Source organism: Chionomys nivalis, chromosome X, assembly GCF_950005125.1.
Source record: "Chionomys nivalis chromosome X, mChiNiv1.1, whole genome shotgun sequence".
In the NCBI taxonomy this organism is placed as follows: Eukaryota; Metazoa; Chordata; class Mammalia; order Rodentia; family Cricetidae; genus Chionomys; species Chionomys nivalis.
The window spans coordinates 113,262,927-113,282,702 of NC_080112.1; the positions used below are offsets into that span (position 1 = coordinate 113,262,927).

The 19,776-nt window shown below is 34.7% G+C and overlaps 1 protein-coding gene across 7 annotated transcripts in view; it reads right to left on the reverse strand.

The window, feature by feature from the left end:
- Positions 1-10,095: 10,095 nt before the first annotated feature.
- Stag2 (STAG2 cohesin complex component) overlaps positions 10,096-19,776 on the reverse strand; it is a 135,550-nt gene continuing 125,869 nt past the window's right edge. For all 7 annotated transcript variants that reach the window (XM_057759094.1, XM_057759096.1, XM_057759097.1 and 4 more), the window contains 3 exons: positions 16,941-17,067; positions 15,453-15,530; positions 10,096-12,014 (listed from right to left, as the gene is read on the reverse strand). In XM_057759094.1, coding sequence (XP_057615077.1) covers positions 11,991-12,014; positions 15,453-15,530; positions 16,941-17,067 — 229 coding nt within the window. In that variant the 3' untranslated portion in view covers positions 10,096-11,990. The remainder of the gene's footprint in view (positions 12,015-15,452; positions 15,531-16,940; positions 17,068-19,776) is intronic.

Genomic DNA, 19,776 nt, shown 5'->3' on the forward strand with positions numbered 1-19,776 from the left:
AGTTTTTGATTCATGGATAGCTCAACAGGAAATAGTCATTGTTCATAGCCCCACTCTGTCCTGACACTGTGTATGGCTCAGATTTGTTTACTGCCTTAAAAATTTGCAGAGAAATGCAGCTCATGCACCAGTCTTGGTGGCTCTTACCCTTTACAAAGAAGTTTCTTTTTGCATCAGTGTGGTGGTACTTCATTTGTATTTTAATAAATAAAGCTTGCCTAAAGATCAGAAAAGTAAAATAGCCACACTGGCCAGTCTTACAGACCAGGCAGCAATGACAGTCACCTTTAATTCCAGTAACCACACTAGCTTGTCATAGAAACCAGGCAGTAGTGGTGTATGCCCTTAATCCCAAAATTAGGATTATAAAACGGGAGGAGACAGCTCTCAGGCTCATTCTGAGATTTCCTGGAGCAGTACTGCCATTTTTGGACTGTGGTCAAGGTAAGAGCCAGTGGCTGACTGCTTAGATTTTCTGGTCTTCAGGTTGAACCCAAATATCTGTCTCTGATTTTCTATTAGTTGTGCTTCACAGCAGAAACCATTGTGGAAATCCCCAACTGGCAAAAATTTGAAGAACAGCTGACCATGGGGTGCCTAGCACTAGAAGAGCAAAGGCTCAAAGAACACTGAGGAAGATGGTGTAGAAACACAGAGGGTCTGCTGTGAGATTGATTATGTCTTCTATATGACAGAGAAGATGCACCCATGAAATCGAAGCAGTATGGCTGTCTAAACAAGGCCTGTTAATGTCAACACCAGCAGGTGTGTCAACATCAACAGCAAATTCCACGAGACCTAACTTCTAGATGAAGACCTACAGGCAGTTAATGGCTGATGAGAGAAGTAAAATCTGCCTTCTCTAGGTATCAGCCCTGATATGTTATCCAATTCCAAATAGTCCTAAACATTAATTGGACTCAGCAGTTGTGTGTATATGTGTGTGTGAAACAATAGTTAAAGAAGAAATTGTGAATTTGAGAAGTGGGGGAGAACACAGGAGGAGTTGGACAGGGAGCAAAGGGTGGAAATGTAGTATGTAAATACACTTCTCGTGTATGAAATTCTAAAGAAAAAAAACTTAGATACATTTTAAAAGTCTACTGGCTGTCATGGTGATTAAAGGCTGCTAGGAAAGAAGCATCATCAATGAACTTACCAAACTATGGACCATGCAATCACCAGGTATGTCCACTGCTGCAATAGTGGCATGACTGTTATGGAGTAATCAACCACTTTTTGATTGGTTTTGAAGCCTGCTCCACAAAATATTCATGCCTAATACTGTAAACCTTGTCAAAAGTCAATGGCTGGGAAGCTCATAGTCCCTAGGGTAGAACTTAATATTGAAGTCTTGCTACATGGATAGGTTCTCAAATTGCCTTCAAAATATTTATGTTTATACCCATAGATTCATGTTGGCTCCAACTCTGGCCAGAGAAACTTCTTTTTGACATGGTAGCAGTCCATGTAGAGATTCCTAACTTGTCAAAATGCTGAGACTAAGTGACTATTGAGTGATACCCTAAAGTGATATGGAACATCTATATCACACACAAACACCCAAGACTCAGGGAAGTTTTTGGGAGAAGTGTAAATGAACTGAGAGTCAGGAAAGTGTGTTGTAAACTGCTATATTCTGGACATAACATGACCATTGTATTCACAAGTTCACAGACACTATAGTTGCATACACAAGAACTATCAGTACTCCTCACCAGATGGTGTATCAGTTCCAATTGGGAACCTAGTGCTATGGAACCTTATCACCGAAAGCCTATAATTACATAGAGCCCATTTGGGGGATTGTGTATTGCAAGTCAGTCCTCTGGAGTAAGCCCACTGCAAAAGGGCTACCACATGGTTTCCAACAAATGACCAACGATATGTACCTACCATCAGAATATTATATAAACTAATCTTGCTGCCCTCAATGTCTCAAGTGCTCTCCTTTATCACTTTCTTCTCCCTATCCCTTGATATCAAGTCATCCTTCTTACTGTCTTTATAGCTTTGCTTTTCTCCAGAATGTCAAATAGTTGGAAATCATGCAGCCATCCTTTTGCAATGGACATATTCTGGAAGAGTGACTTTTTTTCCTCTTATTTGTGTACAATTAAAATTCCTTTATCCTTTCCAAGGTTTTATAGCTCAAGTTTTATTTTTGCATCTATTTATTTGTACAATATAATGGATTTCTTTTCAACATTTTCATAGATGCATGTGATATATTTTTATCATATTCATGTCCCCGGTTACTTTTACTTTTTGTTTTGGTATGTGTACATGTGGTATGCAATGTAAGTATTCGGGTACAAGCACCTGCACAAGTAGAGACAAGAGGAAGTTGTTCCATTCTTTCTGTACCACTCTCTGCCTCATGTTTTCAAGACAAGATATCTGAATGGAAAGCTAACCATTCAGGCTAGGTTGTCTAGCCGGCTAACTCCTGGAATCCATCCAGGGTTACAAGCATGTATAGCTTTTTATGTGGTGCTGGGATCAAAACTCAGGGAGGCTGAACTGGCCATCTTCTATAACCAGGCAAGACTTCTAGTGAAGGGACTGGGACACCAACCAAGTCACAAAACCATTGACCAACAATTTGTTCTTCAAAACCGTTAACCGACAATTTGTTCTGCCTGCAAGATATAGTAGGGTAAAGGTGGCCAACCAATGAATGGTCCAATTTGAGACACACTCCATAAAGAGGGAGCCCATGCCAGACACTGTCTGGACAGTGACCTAGGATAGAACCAATCACAATTGGCAAAAAAGTCAATGAAATGATTCCTAATTTTTATGATTTTTAAAAAAATGCTTACAAGTCCCAGGCAGCAGTAGGCAGGCAGCGGGCTCTGGGAGCTGCAAGATCCCCGGGTGGTTTACGAGCGCAGTGGCTCATCCTGGGCGGGCTGGTCCTGCCATGCAGCCGGGAGAGCCACCCAAGTGGGCAGGTATGAACAGGCGGAGGGTAAAAGGCACATAGACACAGTAAATAGACATAAAACTGAACATTTATTACTTAAAGGAGAGAGGGAGAAGAAAAAGGAGAGAGAAGGACAGAGAGACACACGTGCACACGTCAAGAGGGGACAGTAAGAGAGAATCCAAGATGGCTGGGCAGGGGTGGGGGGTTGCAGGGAGTGGGCATGGCTTGCCTCTTAAAGGGCCAAAAGAATAATACTAATGATATGCTACTATACTCATAGACAGGAGCAGATACAGAGACCCACAGTCAAACATTAGACAGAGTTTGTGGAATCCTGCGGAAGAGTTGGTGGAGGAGGGTCATCTGTCTATGTGTTACTTTTATTGGTTAATAAAGAAACTGCCTTGGCCCTTTGATAGGTCAGAAAATTAGGTAGGCAGAGTAAACAGAACACAATGCTGGGTAGAAGGCAATGAGGCAGACGCCTCAGGCAGATGCTATAGCTCTCCTCTCCAAGATGGACGCAGGCTAGAATCTTTCCCCGTAAGCCACCACCTCGTGGTGCTACACAGATTATTAGAAATGGGTTAATCAAGATGTGAGAATTAGCCAATAAGAGGCTAGAACTAATGGGCCATTCAGTGTTTAAAAGAATTTGTGTTGTTACTTTGGGTATAAAGCTAGCCATGCGGGAGCTGGGCGACAAAAAGCAGGCCTGCTGCTCCTTCTTCAAAGAGTGCATGGAAGGATTATAGGAGCCAGAGGGGTCAAGGACACCACAAGAAAACTGCCCATAGAATCAACTAACCAAAATTCATGGGGCTCAGAGACTGAAGTAACAATCAGGGAGCCTGTATGGGCCTGACATACATCCTCTGCATTACATTATGGTTGTATAACTTGGTGTTTTTGTGGGACTCCTCTACAGTGGGAGTGGGGGCTGTCTCTTTTGCCTGCTTTTGGGACCCTTTTCCTCCTACTGGGTTACCTCATGCAGCCTTGATGAGAGTATGTGCTTAGTTTTATTATAACTTACGACACATTCAGTTGATATCCCTGGGAGGCCTGCTCTTTTTTTTTTTTTTTAAAGAGAAATGGAAGTGGATCTGAGGTCAGGATGTAATACATGAGAGAATTACAAAAAGAAAAACAGCTCACCATTTTGAGGGAACAGCAAGCATGTTGGCTAGAGCAGCAAACTGAAAGCTCACATTTTAAACTGCAAGCAGGAAGCAGAGTGAACTAGGAATTTTAGAGGTCAACCACCAGTGACATACTTCCTCCAACACAGCCATACCTAAGACTCCCCCTAAATAGTGCCACCAACTAGGGACCAAGAACTTAAGTGCTCAAAAATATGGGGGTATCTCATTCAAACTATTACAATCCCCTTCATTACCCTTGAAATTGGTTACTCCATCTTATTAGAGCCTTTGAAAGGACAAGGCTGTCATGACAGTATATAATTCCAGTTAGATTTTGTCATAGTTTTTTGTGTTACTTTGTTTCAACATAGCACATACTATGCTAAAACAGCCCTACTTTTTTGTAAATCTCTCAAGAGTAAGATTGTTCTAGCAAATGAGGCAACTGAGTTATAGGTAGAGAATATTGTGTATACCCTTTGTGATTAGTTTTGTCAATAACATCCAGTCTAAAAGGATTTAAGATGAACCTATGATATGATCCCCTTATAGGTCTGACACCTATTTTTGTGTTTCTCTACGGTTTCTGTAGAGGTTAATATTCAGAAACAGGCCTTTAGGCTCCTAATAGACATCCTACTTTGATCCTCATCAATTGAAGGCTTTTTATTTCCCCTACTTCTTTTATAATTGTTTGAGAATTTTATCAAATATATATAATGTAAATGTATTTTAATCAAATCTACCCCTACTTCCTTGCCTCTAATCCCCACTTCTTTCTTTCAATTTCAAGTGTTTCTTTCTTAAGCCACTGAGTCCATTTGGTACGGCCAGTGTGTGGATGGGTGAAAGGCTATCTATTGGAGCATGGGTAACTCTCAAGGACCTTATTCCTGAAGAAAGCCAATTCTCCATTTGTTTTCCTACTCTTTCAATTTAAGTGTTTGTTGAAGTTTAAGCAGTGTGGTACTACATAAACAGATTTGTGAAACAGAGAAAGAAGTCTGCAAACACAGCAAGTACATAGGGAACATTAGTAAGTAATAAATATGACATTTACAATCAATGAGTAAAAATGGCCTTTTTAATAGTGCAGGGTAGTCATTTGGAAAAAGATGAAATTATACCATACAGAAGCATAAATTTCAAATGGAACAGAGACTCGCATCAATTTAAACCACTTCAATCCTGAAAGATGACTCAGAAATTCCTGTGTAACCTAAGAGTAAGAAAAACTTAAATCATTACTCAAATCTTATCACCAAGCTTGGCATCTCACCAGCCCAAGAAAAAAATTCAAGAAAAAAATAATTTAAAGCTGTGATATCAAAAATAATCTTATGAGACACAATATAAAACATGTAAATTATAACAATCAACACAATACGAGGGTAGAATAAAACTAGACTCTTTTATATAATCCAAAGTAAACAGTACCAGTCTGTTACACATCTACTTTATGTAGGCCTCATTGTAGCCACAAGACAAAGAGCCCACACTTCACAAATATAGTTTACACAAATTGAAGGGCTGTGGCAGTCATGTTTCAAGTATATCAACCTTGCCATTCTTTTAATAGCTATGATTATTAGCATTTTATCAGTATTTTTGATAATGACGTATCTTTTTAAAGGTACAAAAAGTGGGTTAGTGAGATGACTCAGTGGGTAAAGCTTTACTGCAAAAGCTAAAATCCTGATTGCATTTGATCAGCTTTGATACATTGTGGAGATAATAAACTTATGTTAATTTTCCTCTGACCGCCTCACATGTGCAGACAAAAATAAGCTCTTTAAAACAGCATAATGTATCGTTTGGACAACAGTAATAGTGCAGAGGTAACATTCTGAGAACAGGAAAATCGAGTAAGGTATTTTTTTTACTGTGATATTCACTTTATTGCCACAATCAAAGAACCAAACCTTCAAGATAAAACTGCAGTAGATAGCCAAAAGATAAAAAAGTAATGAGTCAAAAGATACTAGATAAAAATTCCTTAACAAAAAGATGGTAAGAAAAAAATAAGGGATCTACAAAACCATCAGAAAACAAAATGATAGTACCAAGTCCTTAATATCAATAATTACACTGACAGCAAATGGCTTTCATTTTCTAATTAAGACATAGAGAGACTTAATGGGTTTTTTAAAAAGACCCAAACCATATGCTGCTTGTGTTGTTTTCAATGAGAATTGCTGTCATAGGCTCATTTTGGACTCCCAATTGGTGGAAATGTTTGGGAAGGATCAGGAGGTATGGTTTTGAGGGTTCAAAAGCCCACATCATTTCTAGATAGTTCTCATTTCCTCATTCTACTTGCTGATCAAGATATAAGCTCTCAGTTAATGTTCCAATGTCATGCCTATCTGTCTCCTTGCTGCCATGCTCCCCGCCACGATGCTCTTGGACTCATCCTATGAAACTGTAAACCCCCTATAAACTCGTTCTTTGTTGCCTTGGTCATGGTATTTTATCACAGCAATAAAAAAGTAACTAAGGCACTTCCTATAAATGACTCTCTTCACCTATAAGGACATAGATTGAAAGTGAAGGGATGAATCACACATTTCATGCAAGGGACACCTGAATACTCTGCTTTCATTAGGTAGAATAGGCATTTCATAAAATAAAGAGACAAAGGAGGTTATTATATAAAGAGGTCCGGTCATCAAAAGGATATAACCATTTAAAATATGTATCTGTAGCTCTGCAGTACAATACTTAGCACACATAGGCTACAGATTCAATACCCAGCTCTGAAAGCCCTAATCAGCTAAGCCCTAATTACCAAGCTAGAGTGACAGGGTAGGAAGAAAAACAAACAAACAAACAAAAAGTATCTCATTCCCTCCTCCCCATCTCTCTCTCACACACAAAACCTACATCTCACCCACTAATTAACTTTAAATTAAAAATTATAAAGAGCACATTTAACAAAAGAGGTAAAAGACCTGTATACCGAAAACAATGCAAGACAGATGAAAGAAACTGAAGACATAATTAAATAGAAAGGTATCTTGTGCCCATGGATTTGAAATATTAAAATTATTTAAATGCCCATACTGCCCCAAAGCAACAACATAATCCATAGGAAAATGTTCATGACATTTTTCACATAAATGAATGAAAGAACTCTGATATTTGTATAGAATAACAAGAGACTCCAAATAGTCAATGCAATCTTAAGCAAAAAAACAGTACACTAGCCGATTAAAAAACAACAAACCATAGTTTTCAAAATAACATAATACAGGCATGAAAACAATGGAGAGCCCGTCCAGAAATAAATGCACATTTGTAGTTAGCTGCCAAGAACACACACTGGAGACAGAACAGTTATTGTAGTAAACAATGTTGGAAAATCTGGATATTCTTTTACTTGAAAATGAAACTAAACCCTTACCTTACACTATGTAAAAATAAATGTATAAACTGGACTAGAGGGAAGTCTCGCCACACACACACACACTTTTGTCTCCCAAGTCCTGTAATTAAAAAGCGTATGCCACCACATTTGCAAGGATTTGAAAAGTAAAAACCTCTAAGATTCAAGTAAACAGTTGCTTTTATTTTTAAATCTTAGAATTTATTAGCAAGGCAACTCTTTTCCTGTCTCATCCAACCCACTTAGCTGTTACATACAATAGGGCCATTTACACTGTCCTCCTGACCTGAAATTATCAGCCTTAGTTACTTTACTCCCATTTCACCTGGCCCACCTGTTAACTTTCAAGATTCAACTTAAGTTGCAGTGTTTCTTGTTCAAAATTGGCAAAAAGTAGACACAATCAAATGCTAGTGATAAACTGTTCTGTAATGGAATATTACTCAAGAGTAGAATGAACTGTTCACACAAAATGTGCATAAATGAGAACTATTTCAAGCTAATAATTTTATACACAAATACTGGATGACTTCATTTATATGACATTCTATGACAGTCAAATCTAATCTATGATGAAGAAAAAACCTAACAGATGCTACCTGTACAAAGGGATGCTTGTGAATTGATAGTGATGCTCAATCTTTAGTAGGGATTTTGGACAAACACTTTAAGCATTTGTCAAAACAGCAAATAAGAACCTACTTTGCAAATTCATCACATAAAATTTTGTGCCAAATAAAAATCAAGTATTAAGTGCTTAATGACACAGGCTGCAGTAGTATCTGGGAGGGAGTGTACACGTTTGCCACTTGCTTTGAAATACAGAGACCACTTTTGAAGGTGGATCTATACTAATGCCAAGTACAAAATGTATTAATCATTAACTTTTTCCAACTTTGTTGTATGTTCTAAAGTTTTCATGATAAAATGTTAGACGAAAGTCAACTGTCTTACAAAAAGTCTTCCTGAGCACATTTACAATGAGAGCCTCCAATAACACCCTGCACGATATACTTGATTCACTTTGTAAAAAGCATTACACCTGCATTCTAATTCCTAAGAACTGTACAAAAATGTCAAAACCAATTCTACTTTACCGCCTTATGCTTTAGTGACTCAATTTTGCTGAATCATTACAGCAACCATAACAATCTATCTGAGCAGGTACCCCCTTAAAAATTTTAAATTTATTTACTGTGTTTATGCTTGCATGCATCCATATACATACGTGTCAATCAGAAAACACTTGGAGAGTTTATTCTGTCCGTCTACCATGTGGGTTCAGGTCAAACCTACTTATCAGGCTTGGCTGCAATGGTCTTCGCTCACTAAGCCATCTTGTTGGTCTACCCTATGATTTTTTTCCCCAAATTTCCCTTTGTGGGAAGACACTAAAGAAATCGCTCTTAAATTAGCCTTTTTATTCCAGTATCCCAACTTTTAAAACTATTATAAGTACCTTTTGAAAGCTCAGTGTTCATATTTATACTGTATCGGTTATAAAAGCCAGCTGAAGAGCATATTAAATAAAGGCAATGTTTACTCACACTATTCAGTTTTATAGATAAGTAGATTCTTTAAAGAACCACCATGAAGGACACAATGAATTCTATGCCATTTTACCTTTATGTGATTTTGTGTGTGTGTGTTTCCAGTTTAAGCCTGAAACCTGCTATGTAGGCCAGGATGTTCTTGAACTTGCAATGACCACCTGCCTCAGCAGCTGAAATGCTGGGATTAGAAGCAGGCATTACCCAGCACACCTGGTTGCACATACTTCAACATCAGAGTTTCAACAGTATGTGAGATAAAACACAGCTTGATCTTCTGGGTCTGAACACCAGCCCAATCACTTATTACCCGCTCATCCTTAGGATTTGCTAACTTTGCTGTGACTCATTTTTTTCACCTCCTCTTGATCTGTAAAAATAAGGAAGTGGGGGAAAATAACGTGCCTCGTGTCATGACAGTTTGTGAATCATTACATATAAATTCCTTAAAACAATGGCGAGCAATATTACCTACTATTGTCTAAGTTTAGTTAAGAAACACTGACGATACAAGACTCCTTGTATGATTTACAAATCAATGAAAATGAACAATGTACACTGATAGTAATAACTTTTAAAATACAATGCAAATTTTCACAAAGACACAATTTTCAATAATAAATTCTTTTACAAATGCTGACTTGTACTGCCACATCATGAGCCCATTATCCAAAATAGATGTCTTTAAAACAGGAATCGTTGCTAGATTTTTGTCCTAGCACTTATTCTAAACTTAATGACTTTATTTTTTACATTTAACTGTGAGGGGAAAAAACTTTTTCACACATCAGGCACAGTAGGAATTAAAATATATCCTGAATGAACAATGCAAGCATTTCAAAGTCTGTTTAACCTATACTAGATAAAAACGAAAGCAATAATAGTTACAGGTTTCTATTTCAAACAACCCAACTAGGGATTTAGTCACATTTAAAAACATACGTGATTTATTAAAAATATAATCTGGTGATGTGTTCTATAAATAGCCCCACTCAAACACATAAATGTGTGATAATAGATATAATTTGTAAAGCATTTAGAATTACCCTCCCCTTCTGATTACAAGAGATAAAGCATACAACATACTGTAGGTTTATTTTTATTCAAAAAGTTACTGTCTCAAGACATAAATACAAATCAGAAAACAGTACAATTAGGACAATAGAATGTGGAGGACAACAGGTTAGAGTAATATATAAAACATTTTTAGCTGGTTGAAAACAAAGCTGTAAGAACTGCTTTCACAAAGAAGTATTCCTTTCAAGAGTGAAAACAAAAGTCAACTTAGGTTTAAAATCATATATACAGTCCTCTCAGCAGTTCTAGGAAATGCAGTGGTGTGTAAAAGAACATATGCAATACGTCTGCACATAACAATGTTTGTAGATGGAAAGTATGTTAGACAAGTCTGGTTTTATTCGTTAACCATGAATTAATAAAATTAAGTGTATTTTGTGGTCTTTCATCTAACCTATGGTTTTTTGGCTACCACAGCCCAATGCATGTTGATTTCCTGACTCGAAAAACCAGAAGCCTTTTGGTATTCACACATTTGAAGATATTCTTGTATTGCAAGCATATTAAGGCATGGAATGATTAAAATAATATACCTCAAGAACTGAGAGACGACTGACAAAAGATAGATATACATGTAATATAAGTTAATATTTTGTTTTAAACGATGTCTAGCTGCCTAAGCCTCGCAAAATGAGTTGATGTCAAAATGGCAAGTGGCCACTTTCTGTTTTAAACTAATTCATTTGTGAAAGGACATAAAATGAAGTTTAAAGCTTAGCTTTCAAAGAATATTATGGGTTATGAATTCTATTATCCCATCTAATTTACATACAGAGGAAATGTACTGTAACCTGTTAGAAGTATCTTTAACCTGAAGACTGCTTGCAAAGACAGATAGATAAAACAATATAAAATACAAATTTAAAAATCATTTTAAAGCATGAACAGCCATGCTTTTCTATTTTTAAACATTGTTAAACTTTCAATATATTTCTGAAACCTCATAATTTTAAGTTGGAATTTAAAAGTAAGAAAAAAACTAAACAAACTGCGCAATTATAAAATCAGCACCAATTTATATATATATATAATTTTATTTAAAATTTAGATCCCTATTCCCACACTCTAATAAGCTGTATAATTTTTGTTTAGAATTTTTCTGCAAACATACTACAATAAGCTTCTTTTATTTGGAGACAAAATACAGTGGCACTACTGGAAGGAATATCACAACATTACATTTTTATCTTAAAGGACAAGCAAACTTTCAGGGCTGATATGGGATAAGCATGTTTGAGACTGGATACCTTCTGGCAGTACACTGCATCTGGGTATTTCTGAAAAGTATACAGAAGCTCTTGGATTTTAAAAATATCTTAAAATACATTTTAGATGAAAAAATTGTAAAAGTTCTGCTTATAAGTTTAACTTTTTTCCACAATTACAACATTTAAAACAAAGTTTTGTTGATTGATGTTTTAAGCATTTAAATTATGAATGCTAAAAACAATTCTATCCTACAATTTCGGGGTCAGGGAATAAATCCATCCTTAACTTTTGTTCCATGGATGTAAACAGAAATCCAGCAGAGGTCATCATTTAGTACAACCAGTAAATAAATGTGAGAAGATTCTTATCTGTACCAAATACTTCTTCAGATTGTTATATATTTTTTTAAAAAAGCATGAAATAATTCATTTAAAAGCCAACTAACAGCGCATAAATAAAATATTTACTTTCTAAGAAAAACTGTAGCTTATCATCAAATTGTTTACTTGTCCTTTACTTTTTTCAGGCAAACAAAACTGCCCCTCAATGCACTTCATCTTGGTAAGCATAAGCATGTTATATTCTCCTTAGAGAAAAATCTGCACAGAATTTCACTGTATCTACCACACGTTAATAAATTTCCTCTTCCACTTAGAAAATGACTTCACCACAGATTTAAATGTGTACTGGTATTAAAACATTGACACCCCAAGAACCTAATGAGAGAGGGAAAAAAAAATTTGTTAAAATAGTCATTTATCTCTTATAAAATATGTAAATATTATACTTTATAATTGTTATATTAAATAAAATATTAATAAAACAACTCTGATAATGTCTTTTCAGACTCATAATTACAAAAATAAAATTATTATTAATAAATAATAAAATAACACTAGTATTCATTAAGATGTCAATTAACTCAAACATAACTAAGGAACAGGAACTCTGGCATGATTGTTATATAATCCCCTGAAGTCTGAACTCAAGATTTGTTGAAAGAACAAATGAATGTACTTCCATGCATATCCTTCTAGCAAGGGTTCACTGGAAAGAATTTAAGAAAGTCTTAGGAACTTAGCCATTTGTACCCTCAAGTAAGCTGCTTTTGTTTTTCTTAACAGGCATCCATCTGAACATAATGACCCAAAGAAAAATCCAAAAACAATAGAGCTATATAAAAAATAAAAATCTTTCTTTAGAAAAATCTGTTCTGAATTAGTGACAAGAAGTATAAATTTTAAGAAATCAATTAAGGTAAAATCTAGGCAAAATGAGTTATACTGGTGCTTTTTCTTTTTAAGCATTCCAGTTAGAAAAATAATGGTAAGCAAAATCTGATAATAACCAGTCACTAAAATGAAATAACTCCACCCTTTTAGCACATAACTTTAACTGTATATGTGTATATATATACATATCTGTGTATATATAGAGCAATACATCTATGTATATACAGCATAAAATATACATATAATACACATAATATATGTATATGTAATATACAGTATTAGACTACTAAGTGATATACAGTAAACTTTAACCTGTAAATTAGCAAGTGACACTGGCTAGCAAACCCAGAAAGTGAGGAGTGAGATCACAAAGGAAGGGTTCAGACGTCTCACTTGAATAGAAGTCAGAACCTTATGATTATTTTCATCTGAAGACATTTATTTTTAAGCAAAAGGAAATTAATGTCTTGTTGCATCAAATTATCAAGTAAAGTGTGTGGACTCTCCAGTAATAAAAACAAAAAAGAGTCACACAGTTCTTCATTATTCAAAACTACTGCACTTCTCATCCCTTTTCCTTCTTGCTTCTCTAAGAAGACTCGGGGTTCTCTTGTTGGTTAGCCAAGAGTTGGGTGGTTAAAATATTTTAATTAAAGAGGCCTAGACTTTAGATGTTTACAAGTTTCTTCTAGCCAAAATACTCATGGCTTTGAGTAAAGAGTCCCAAGTACTGTAAGAAAGGGTAAAATATTTGTTGGTGTGTTTTGCCTCCATGTATGTGTACCACATGAATGCCATATCTGTGAAGACCAGTAGAAGGCATGAAATTCCTTGAAACCACAGTTATATAGGCAGTTGTAGACCACCATGTGTGTGCTGGGAATGGAACCCAGGTCCACTGGAAAAATGGCAAATGCTTTTACCCACTGAGCCCAGTAGTCAGTTTTTATGTAGAGTGTGGTACTAAGATAATCTCATGTATTTTTATAACATAGTGGCTAATCTGAGAGCATACAAACAGCTGACATTCATTTTGGTTTATACACAGTGGTTTACAACCAGATTCCCCAACTAGAATATTAAATTAGCCTCATTATATTGAGCTCTCCTTCTCTATTTTACGCTACAGATAATTCTAGTAAGAGAAGTTTAATACTACTGACATGGTTTTCTGAGTTAACACATTATACCTGTTTCTGATGTCAGCATTAATAAAAACTCAAGCATGTATTTCAAAGTACAAATATTAAACTTTGGAGTGTTATGCAAATACTGGCAGGAAAATGACCGTATCATAGGAAATAAACCAATTTTATTTCCAGGTGTAAAATCAACCATATTATTAAATTAGAATCCTATGTGTATGCAACTCCAAAGTGATGTTCTCATATTCATATACTACCATTACTAGACAATGTGAGACTCACATCCCAAAGATAATTAGGATTTGTTTAGAGTAGCCTGCTGTATTTATAAATATTAAGTGCTTTGAGGTACACGTCATTTATAATTATAGAATCATGGAACCAGGCATTAAGGAATTCAAATTCCAGTTTTACTATTTTGATCATATTTACCATAGGTAAGATTATTCTGTATTTACTATAAGACAGATTTTATTTTGCATTTAGTATCTTCTATTAATCCTGTTTCTTATGTTATGTTTAAGACACTATTCACTAAAGTCATGGAAATTTAAAATAAAGAGTCGAAGACTTCTAAAGGTACCCAAACCTTTAAAGATTACTTAGCACTCAGTTATGTGACTGCTGCCATCATGTGGTAATGCTATAAAATTACATATATATGAGTACATGTGCTCACTTCCTTATTTCATTATCACAGGAATCTAAAACATTATAAAATTAACAAAGTCTATTTACTTTCAGTATTCAATATATATTAGAATGTGATAATTATATTAATACAAATATTGGTTCCCCATTTCTTTTTACATCATGAAATTGTAGTTTTCTCTGCATGTTAAATGTCAAAATGGGTACAGTTTCTACGGCTGTTTCATTATTTTAGTACTCTGACAAACATCTTTTTGTACCCTTCATGTTATGAGGGAAACAAATGGCACTATATAAATACATAAAAAAATGGAAAGCTCTAGCTTTTGACTATAATTTATCATTTCAACTTCCTAATCACATTTCTTGGTATTTAACACAAATAAGAACTGATTTTAGCTTTAGTTACGTAGATATGACAGTAACTACTATCAAATTAATACTGGTGCTTTTAAATACATTTAAATACCACATAATTCAATATACATCTAAACTAAAGAATTATGGGTAAGTCAGGTTTTCTGTTGCTATAGAGCCATGTACTCAAGAACATATACTAACCTATCTTAGTATTCCAGTGTGGTACTTATCTCAATGAAAGTATGAATGAAGTATTAAAGACGAAAATACTTATCTGGTGAGATCATATCTTAGATCAATATCACTTTTCATTATCAAAACTCTTGTTTGGGTATTTATTTTTTCTTTTTGAAACAATGTGGTCAACATTGGCCTTGACCTCATAATCCTCTTTTATAATATAAGGGCATGGTAAAAACTGTCCACATGGTGTCCAAAGTGCAGCAATAACAGGTGTGTGCTACTAGTCTCAGTTATATGTCATCAGTTTTCACCATGCTTTTATACTATAATTATTCCGCTATTCTGTCCACTCATAAATAACAAAGAATTCTTGAGATACAATTCTGATTTATATCATCCAATCATTTGAAAACCTTCAATAGGCAACACAAACCTACAAGAAAGGTCTAAAGGCAACATTCAAATACCAGTTGGTCAAGAATTCCAAAAGTACTTTTAACTTTTTATTACTACTGCACATCAGATCATTGCCTAAAGTTTTGTTTGATTTAAAAATCCTGGGGCATATTTAAATTAAACCTACTGATTCATCCATAATTGAGGCTGGATCAAAGAAATCAGGCTTCAGTTCTGTTCTCTCTCGTCTATTCTTTGATGGTGGCTAAGGAAAGAAAAGAGAAAGTTGATGCTTCTCTATACCTATACACAAGATAGTAAATGAAAATATCCATACATATTAATGTCATTAGTTCTCTGGTCTATGTGATTTTTCAGGTGTACCACAAAATAATTCAATCATTGCTTGCCAACCTCCCATGCCCCTCCACAACAAGAATGGTTATAAGTACAAAGAACTTCATTAGAAAAATAGTCTTAAAGTAAAAACAATAATTTTTCACTTTACTCTTAAAAATATTCATGGTGAAGCATGGTTTTAGTCCCAGCACTCAAGAGGCAGAGGTAGGCAGATCTCTGCGAGTTCAAGACCAACTTGGTCTACAAAGCAAGTTCCAGGACAGTGAGAGCTGTTACACAGAGAAATTCTGTTTCAAAAAATCACACACATACACAATCACTCTTATAATGTCATTTTCCTTGAAAGACACCATATAACATTCCTCTAAAGGGACATAGCATTTCTTTTTTTCAAGGAGAATACTCATTAAATACCATGACCACAGAGACTCGGCTTGTTATAAATTCAGCTTTACCAATTATAAGATTTCTTCTTCTCCTTGGGTAAGTTAACTTTTTATACTTTAATGTCTTTTATCATCTCAATTTATCTCACAAAGCTGAATGAGAATGTTGTCAAAATGTATAAGCATACTACATATACTCTAACCATATGTAACTTACTTTTTAAAAATCTTGTATGTATTTACCGTCTTGTGTTTCCAGTAATTTAACTTTACTTTTAACATAAAAGTATGCCTCAGCAAAAGGTTTCTACCAGGATTGTAATATACTACATTTGAAATATATTTCTAATACACTATATTAGAAAGTGATGATACTTAATATACTCATAATACTTTTTAAAACTTAGTATGTAAACATTACACATTATTTGATTTTTGTAGTGAAAATAAGCAAAATAAAGTCCTTTGCAATCCTATACATTATTAAATTAAGTTCAAATATAAAATCACAATTTTTATTATTTCAAAATGTGAGAATATTTTAAAAAATACTTCTTGCCTTCAGAAACTTAAACTTTTGATCAACTTTGCAACCAAGTTAATAATATATTTTTCTTTGTTTTCTCTCTGTAGCCCTGGCTGGACTGGAACTTGCTCTACAGACCAGGCTGGCCTTGAACTCCAAGGTCTTCCTTCCTCTGTCTCCTAAGTACAGGGACTAAAAGTTATGTGTCACCACTACCCAGCTCAATTGTTCCCCTACTGTGTATTTAGTCTGTTAAAACATATGCTTTAATCCCTTCTCATATACTTAAATTCCTGAACATATTTGTAGAACTTATTCTTTTAATCTTTCTCTAAGAAATAGCAACTTTATTTTCAAAGGATTTAAACAGGAAAACAAATTCTTATTTCTAGATGTTTCTTACCAAGTCTATATCCATGGTGTCAAAGTCCATTCCCTCATTAAGATCCTCAATCCTTCCTTCTGAGGACATCATAACATCTTCAACAATTGGCTCTTCATCATCTTCCATTAGGCTTGTACCACGCCGACTAGAGAAATATAAAACAAGGTAAAGATCTGAACCAATATCATGACAACTGACATATAGGTGGCAAGTATGTAGCTTTCTATATTCGAGTATAATGGAAAATGATGGAATTAAAGGTCAGGGAGAATAATTAGGCATTGATCATGACATCAATGGTGTCAAAATCCCAATGTTCACTTGTTTAAAAATACTAAGAATCTGTTTATTCTACATTACTTCAATACAGTTAGTTTGTTACTTCTGATATGCCATATACAATATTCAATGAGAATTTTCCACATGTGAACATAGCAGATACCTCAAATCCTTTTTGAAAGTAGGCAGGACACAAATTAATAAAGAAACATAAAACAGACCAAAGAAATGACATTTTTAGAATGCATATATTCTGATTATACATAGCGCTGATGTTAATCATTAGGGACTCATTCATTCAATGCCAAATGTGTACACCAGCCACACATTCACTCACACATCACATGATGCCTACTCCATGACAGGCTTCCATTGTATCCTAAGGATGAAAAAAAAGTGAGTAAAACAATAATCCTGCCCTCAAGGAGCTTACAATATACTAAGGGAAAACAGATAAAATTGACAACATGATACACATTACAATATATCCATCAAATGCTAGAAGGGTAGGTACACTAAGAAAATTAATTCTGCCTCATATAACACTCAATGCTCAAAGCTGATTTCCTCCATTGTGAAATTCAGTCAAGAATTCATATAAAAATGAAAAATAACATCAAGATCAAAAGCTGTGTTTTTTTTCACATAATCACAGGTAAAATAAACTAAATTCACAAATTAGAACAGATCAGCATAAAGTAGGTAGACCAGTGATGAATTTGCATGTGACTTCTTGCTTTCCAGTTTGGTTGACATTACTGTCTTTCGTTTCCAAAGATCCCTCAGATCCCTCAGATCCCCAAAACAACTCACCAAAGCCTAAATTATTTAATTAAGTAGTTTCAATGTACACAATACTACAGTGGATCACAATATCTGATTCAGGCTTTATGAACAAATATGCTATGTCAGGCATAATAATTCTGGATAATAAAAGACAATTTTATTATTCTTTTGTGAAAATAAAGGCAAAGGCAATCTTTGTGTTTTGCATATCATATAATCAAAAACCAGAAATCCATTCTGTATTTCCTTTACAGTATACACTGAAGGTATATACGATATAAACTATGGAGGAAAATGTAATTCAGAAATTAGTTACAGGATAGGTATCATTAATGAAAGAAAAATCATTGTAAAGCAAAAGTACTTTAATGTTTCCGGCAATCAACCATTTATGGTACAACCACCAAAAGAATCCTCTGGTGATAGCTGTTCAACTCAGATAATCCCTTTTAGTTTTCTAGCGATTGCCTACAATCAAGAACCAAACTACATTGAAAACAAAAAGAACAATGAACATGGTACTGAAATAATGAGATATTCTAGACCACAAAGGTCCTGGTGACTGGTACCAAGTTTGTAGAGGACAAATATAAACCAAATAATTATATGGCAGAATTCTGAACTGCTTGGATGGTATTTAACTAGAAGCTAAAGAATTGGTGGTAGGATCAATCAAGCATAAGTATAATACAAAATAAGGACAATATAGCACGAGAAACAGGACAAAACCAAGTGCTAGTGCAGACAATGAGCACAGGAGACAAGCCATAATGGTGCATATTTAGTGCATCCATAGGGGTTCTTAAAACCACTACAGAGATAGGGTGAATATTTACATGCCACCATTGGTGTGGTGAATTCTTAAAGTCAACAAAATAAAACAAAATATAAACTTTAAAAGAGGTAACAACCACTATCTCCCAAGTTTAAAAAAATACATTATGTTACAATGCTTTCAAACTTAAAATAATTAGAATAACATTTTTGCCATGTATATAAAGCATGATCTCAAGTCTACTCGTCAGCAATTTCATGAAAATTTCTAATCAAAATTTCTGAAGTATTCATCAAGTTCCCATACAGAATCCAGTAAAAACAAAGCAAGAACAATTTTTAACACTGAACATTTACTTATTCCATGAACATTTGCTTAATGTTTTCTATGTGTCAAGTTCTAACAAGCAATAAATGAGGTCCTTGCTCTTGAGGAGCTCACAGTCTAGAAAACTGGACAAAATTGCAATACATAAATAATTACAATACATTACGGCAAATGCTGTAAGAAATACAAATATAACAGTTATGGGATCATAGATGACTACAGTTTCACTTAAGGTGACACTTAAGTCTGTTTTCACCATGTTCTATCAGTTTCTAGGTAATGAGATGTGATATACTAAAATGGAGGCAGGAGGCAAATTTTGATCTTGCATGCCATGAACTAAGTAAAGAAATTGAACTTTATCCAGCAGGCAATGGGAAGCCATGGAAAAGTTCTAAGTAAGAAAGTTACATGGTAAGGTCTTATTCTAAAATTTTAATTTTGGATGGTAGTGTGAATGATGGAGTGGTGGAAAGTGTGAAGGGAGAGGTTTGGTGAGCAGATAAATGGGGAGTTTAAAGGAAGAAAACCAGTTAGAAAGCTAATTATAATAGTTCAGGTGAAAGATGAGGTCCTGAACTAAGATGGGAATATAATTAAGATGCAACACAAATGTATTTTTAATTCTGTGTACCAAAATAAACAAGGATTCATATTTATATTTTTCCAACAGATCAGTCTAAGTAA